Genomic DNA, 6338 nt, shown 5'->3' with positions numbered 1-6338 from the left:
CGGGAGCGGCCACTGCACTCCAGTCTGGCCGACAGAGTGAGACTCCACCTCAAAAAAAAAAAGAAAAAAAGTCTTTCCTTGCATGGATATATTTTTGTATATAGGTCTAACAATTCATTTTTAACTATTATTTCCAAGACTGTGAATATGGTCCCTAATTTTTAGTTAGTGCTTTTTCTTTCCTAAAATTCATTAGCATGAAATGGTTAGTCTAACAGGTATTTTTTTTTCTTCATAACCAAAAGGAAAAAGTTCACACAGCCTTATGAAGCTTAACATGTTTTCAAGAAAAAACGTATATCGATATTGGCTAATTGTGGTGTAGTCCTCATTGACTTAAAGAGGAAAATTAGATGCTTTTACAGGGGAAATTGATTTGTGAACAGGCAACATTAATTAGTGTAAAACGCATTACCTTTGTGAGGAAGACCAAAGTATAGTACTTCAGGGAACTTCTCTCTGTTTTCCTATGTTAAGCAAGGCTCCCATGAAGGAAGAGGATATCTTTTCATTATTATTCTGTCTTTTACTGGAAATACTATAGCAGCAGGGGTAGATATTGTAGTCTTCTCTTCCTTTGTCAAGGCATGTATGTTCACTGACCTATCCCTTGTCATTACACTGAAATTTTAACAGATGTTGACATCTAAGTGGTGATAGGACAACATTAGAAATTTGGATCAAACATTTTTAAATACTCCCAAGTAGGCATATAATAACTATATATGAGACAATTACTCTTTATAAACACTTGTTAACTCACAAATAAAAAAAGTCAAAGCCTTTACTGCTGGCAGGAGTGGGGAATCCAGGTTTTACTACAACATTATGCTTGTTATCTTGGGGAGAAACCAAGATAATTGCACACAGATCTTATCTCAGAGTCCTTATTGTCTAATATAAGGAGATAGGATATGCTTAAATAGCCATAGTATAGGATAGAAAATAGGCGTTACTAGGGAGCATTCATTAAGTGCTGTGAGCTTTGAGAGGAGGTAGAGCTAATTCATTTTCAGACATGGTGATTCATGTCTTGAGATGGGGAAAACTGGATATCAAGATGAGGAATTGTAGAGAAATACTGGCAAAAGGTGAGGAAAAAAGTGAGTATAATAAAGGGATTACTTATGTGGTTGACCGTGGAGTCTGATGTAAGGGAAGATAGAAGTAAGGGGGTAGCGGTAGGACAGGGTCAACAGAGAGTAATTAAGAGCCAAGAAACGAGACAAAACGAGTTTTGATGAGGACAAAACAGACTTAAGAGGAGAGATGGATGTGCAGATGGTGTGACTTGGGGAAAATTCATAGTACAAGGTTTTAGAAATGGAGCGATTCTGGGTGATAAGGCCCAGGGTATGAATAGGAAAGGTTTTCAGAAAGGAATGACAGTAAAGATTGATGATTGGAAAAGATCAGGAAGCTATTATGTTTCTTGGGCATTAATTCTCAACCTTTAGAATGTACTGTGAATCTTAAGAGAAACTGAAATATGTGTTAGAAATGCAAATTTCTGGACTACACTGGCCAATTTTTGACCCTCTGCTTTTAAAATAACACCCCAGAATCCTTATTTTTAGCAAGAGTCTTGGGTGGCCTTTAGTAATTGTTAGACCTTGTATCTCACTTTTAGAACCGCTGCTCTCAGAATCAGCTTTGAAGAAGTTTTTTAAGTTGCAGGTGCCTGAGTCCCCTACCCTACGACGATTCATTGGTCCCTTAATATCTGTTTCTATATTTTCGTTAAGGTTAAAAAAATAAATGTGGCTATAATAGTGATAAGATCTTATCTAGGCAGTGTTTTCTTAGGGGTAGGGAGCATGGAAAAGAGATTTGTGTCAAAATGACCTGGGCAACTTATTTAAAATGTAGTTTCCCAGGCCTTGTTTCAGATATTAAAAGTGTCTGAGGATGAGGTCCAGGAATCTACGTTTTAATAAACTCCGAAGTGTATGTTACACCAAGTATGAGAGCCTTGGTCTTTAGAAATATTATCAACATAGATTCCGAAGGACCTAAGATGTCTGAAAAAGACAGATGAACAAGAACATGTATTGACCCTTCAGGTGGTTGGGCTGGCTTGCCTACCTGCCTTTCTTCCTTCTTTTCTTCCTGTGAATGGTTTCCATGTCTTCATTAATGAAGGAACATAATTACAAAGTCTTGCTCATTTTTCACCCCTCTCCCAAAAGCCTGTCTTATTTAAGAGGCATTTATGAATCCATACTACCAAAACATAATGAGAGCATTATTTTGTCTGATACATACTAAATGCTCTCTGGTCTAACATATCAGGGTCCTAGCCTGAAATTCAGTGAGTAGAAATTGGATTGAGGTAAAAGAATGAAGTTAACTAGCCTGGCAGAGATACGAAGAGTTGCTTATATGAGTGCAAAATGGCTTCAAGTTTGGACTCTCAGGTACAAACACGAGGGAAAAAGGCAGGGCACAGAAGTGTTCCTCTCACGTTATTCCTCATTTTCAGTGACCCAGAAACTCTGTCACCATCCTCAGGAACATGTAACAGAATATCCTTTGTGTACTTTTCCCAAAACGTTACTCTCCCTGACCTCATTGTTTTGCAAATGCAAAAGAAAATAGTACATTCCCTTATAGTCTAGTGGACAGTATCCTCTCTGTGAAATGTCTTTCTTGCTGGATTTTCACTTGAACAGATTATCTGCCTCAATTGAGGCAAGGAAAAAAAAAAAAAAAAGATGTACCCATAATTTTAAGACCCCAACTCAATTATTTTATTTAAAAATATTTCCTTCCAGTATGTTTTCATAGGGTGTAGGAGACTATTAAATTAAAAGAAAAAAAGAAGGCACAGGAGTTTTTTTCTCTCATGCAGTTATTTCTTGTTCCTGGTGACCCAGAACTTGTTGTCCTGTCCTCAAAAGCCTGTAACAGAATATTCTCTGTATACCTCTCCCAAACAGTACTTTTCCTCTCTCCATTGTTTTGCAAATATGATAGACATCAAAGCATTGCTTTACAATCAAGTGGACTGGATTCTATCTATGACATATCCTGGCTTTTTAAAAGAGTTGCTGGATTTTTTCCTCTTAAATACTGAAAATATAAGAAAATTTTGGAAAGTACTCAACTATTTTCATAAAAACATCCTTTGTTTGAACATACATTGTTCTACATGATTGTGAACATAGACTTTCTCATTTTACTTTAAAAATTTAATGTGGAAAGATTTTTTCATAGTTACAATTTTAGTAATCTGATGATACTCCATCATTTTGATATACCACAATTTACACAATACACAGAACAACAACTTGTTCTACTCATAATTTTTCAAACAGAATCTTTTTGCTTGAAAAATTATGAGTAGAACAAGTTTTTTCTCTGAGGTAATTTCTGTAGGTTAACTAGATCAATAAATATATCATTTCTGTATTTCTTGGTACTTTGTCCTAGTTTCTTTCAGATCAGTTGTGATGCTGGGTGGTGTGTAGTGTGTTGTTCCATGGGTTCTTGATTTCACCACTGAAAAGAATTTCAGAGTGAGTCCAACATATAGTTTAAGAGAGAATTTATTAGAAAGAAAAAGACACATTCAAGGGATAACATGGGTGCCTTAAGAGTAAGGGCCTGTGCTCGCCTTTGATAAGAAACTTTATGTAATTTTGCAGTCATGATTAAGCAGACCATGAGCTAAGAGCAGAGGGCTGCAGATAGCTGGTCATGAGATTATCATCTTTCAACCTTTTAAGGTCACAAGGACCTTCTAAATAATGAAAAGTATTGCTTAATTAGATATTGGCTTTGCTCAGAACTTCGTGTCTGTGTTTTGGGTAATTCTGTATTGTTTCAGTGATTTTACTGTAATGGTAATTCTACATTCCAACCCACGAGGTGGTCAGGTCTGATATGCCTACTGGTTGTGTGAAGGTTATATACCCATAAGAAAGATACCTGATCACTTACCCTATTTTAATTTAGACCAGCCTGCAAGAAACTCATCTATGTCTAAGCTACATTGGCTACTCTGTCTCAATTGTATCTTTTTATAGCATTACCACAGTGTCTAACTTTGCCATTTTTACCACTGGTACAGAGTATTCCAATCTATTTTTTTCCTTTTTATTATTTTATACATTGACAAAAATTGTCTATGTTATGTATAACATGATGTTTTGAAATATGTATACATTGTAGAATGACTAAAATGAGCTAATTAACATATGCATTACCTCAATAATTATCATTTTTAGAACATAAAATTCACTCTCAGTAATTTTCAAGAATAACAATACATTGTTACTAACTGTAGTCACTATGTTGTACAGTCGACCTTTTGATTAACTTTTTTAAAAAAATAACAAACTATAAACAAAAACTTAATAGAAAGCAAAACTAGCCGGGCTTGGTGGCTCATCCTGTAATCCCGTGCCTTTGGGAGGCTGAGGTGAGTGGATTGCCTGAGCCCGCGGATTCGAGACCCGCCTGGGCAGCGAGACCTCATCTCTACAGTAAATCAAAAAATCAGCTGGGCGTGGTAGCGCATGGCTGTAATTCTGGCTACTTGGAAGGCTGAGGCGGAAGGATCGCCGGAGCCCAGCAGGTCAAGGCTGCGGTGGCCGGGAGCAGCCACTGCACTCCAGTCTGGGCGACAGAGTGAAACTCCAACTCAAAAAAAAAAAAAGAAAGCAAAACTACCCACTATCTCACTACTTTAAGTAATACTTTTTGACTGCCTGTTTGAGAACTGTGTTAGGAATAATGCTTAATGCTTACAAGCATTTATTTCATTTAATTTTATGTGAGCCTTAGTAAGTAGATTTCATTATTGTTTCCATTCACAGATAGGGAAACTGAGGTACAAGTGCTTCAGTAACTTTACATGCTACCCGACAGGTAGGCCAAGTCAAGGTTTAAACCCAGGTCAGACTCTAGAATCTTGTTCTTAATCCTGCTTCACATCATAATGTTTGCATTTTAGGGGTATTATTCATACAGATTTTCCAGGTTTTTATTGTCTTCATATAATTGTTTTAGTGATCTTCCATTGTGATAAAATACCTAACTTACTGAACCATTTCATTCATAGTGATTATCTGGTTCTCTAGGCGTTTATTATTATTAGATGGTGCTTCTTTGATTGCTTTTCTGCATATATATTTTTACTTTTCTGGAATTATTTACTTTAAATAAATTCCAATAAGGGAATATATAGATCATTTTGGAGTCTTACATATGCCTCTTGTAACAAATTACCAGTTTTATTATAATATCCCTTTGAATTTTATAAGGTAGTCTTAAAAGGTGTTTGGATTAATTGCTACAAAGAGGGTAGTAAACATATTCTCACTGGATTATATGTTATTGCAATTTAATGTTTCTGAGTTTCTTTGTATTACCCTTATTGGTGACTCTACCTTAGCATTTTAGAATTACTTAACCTCTCTATTTTTTCTCCTTGTGGTATATCCATATTACAAAAGAGCATACTTTTAAAAGTCAAGATGCAAAAGAAGTCTCGCATGGTTTAAAAATCAATGCATAAAAGCTAAAGACTGAAGTTGCCTATGTTTCTGGGTAATTACAATTTTTAAATTTGTACTTTTTAAAATGCTACAATGAAGTTTATTATATAAGCAGAAAATTTCTTTTTAAAATATAGCTGAGTTATATTTTATACTGAAATGAAACACACAAAATCAAAGCTAAGGGATAAATTGTGAAGTAACAAAAATGTCTCTTTCTCTTTACCTTTCTAATGAAAATAAGATTTTTTTTTACAAGTGAAACAAATAACATAGCCTTCTAGTTTTTTTATTGTTACTTTTTTTTATAAACAGGGATGCTGTTCAGTTAAATGTGATTGCAACCCAACAGCTAATTCTCCTTGCACAACAAATGAAGAATCTGGAAGTGTTCATGCATGTATCAACAGCATATGCTTACTGCAATCGAAAGCATATTGATGAAGTGGTGTATCCACCCCCTGTGGATCCCAAGAAGCTGATTGATTCCTTAGAGTATGTTTGTTTGAAATTTATATACATTTGCTTTGATCCCAAAACTTTGGATCCGAGTTCATCTATTTTTCTCATTCTCCTTCTTTTACCTACCTTTTCCCCTCTCTCCCTTTGCCTCTTTCCCTCTCTCCTTCTCCCCCCCATACACACACATATGCATGCATTTATTTCTTCAATAAATTATTGTGTATCTGCGATATTCTTTTTATTGTATAGATTTATATATAAATGAGTGTTAGTGAAGTGTGTGGGATTTTCACTTTGAATAAGTGTAATGGTAATGGTTGGAAGAAGGCTTCTGAACAGCTAGCTTATCAGGGAATCAATTCTAATAACCAAGAA

The 6338-nt window shown here is 35.4% G+C and overlaps 1 protein-coding gene across 1 annotated transcript in view; it reads left to right on the top strand.

Annotated features, from left to right (window-relative positions):
* The window catches only part of FAR1 (fatty acyl-CoA reductase 1), a 65812-nt gene that overhangs the window by 32600 nt on the left and 26874 nt on the right, over window positions 1-6338 (top strand). The window contains exon 4 of the mRNA XM_008067939.1: window positions 5817-5996. Coding sequence (XP_008066130.1) covers window positions 5817-5996 — 180 coding nt within the window. The remainder of the gene's footprint in view (window positions 1-5816; window positions 5997-6338) is intronic.

Source organism: Carlito syrichta, unplaced genomic scaffold (genome assembly GCF_000164805.1).
Source record: "Carlito syrichta isolate Samal-C Ts95f unplaced genomic scaffold, Tarsius_syrichta-2.0.1 Scaffold309824, whole genome shotgun sequence".
Taxonomy (NCBI): Eukaryota; Metazoa; Chordata; class Mammalia; order Primates; family Tarsiidae; genus Carlito; species Carlito syrichta.
Note: the sequence above shows the minus strand (reverse complement) of the source record. Positions and strands in the feature narration are given on the sequence as shown.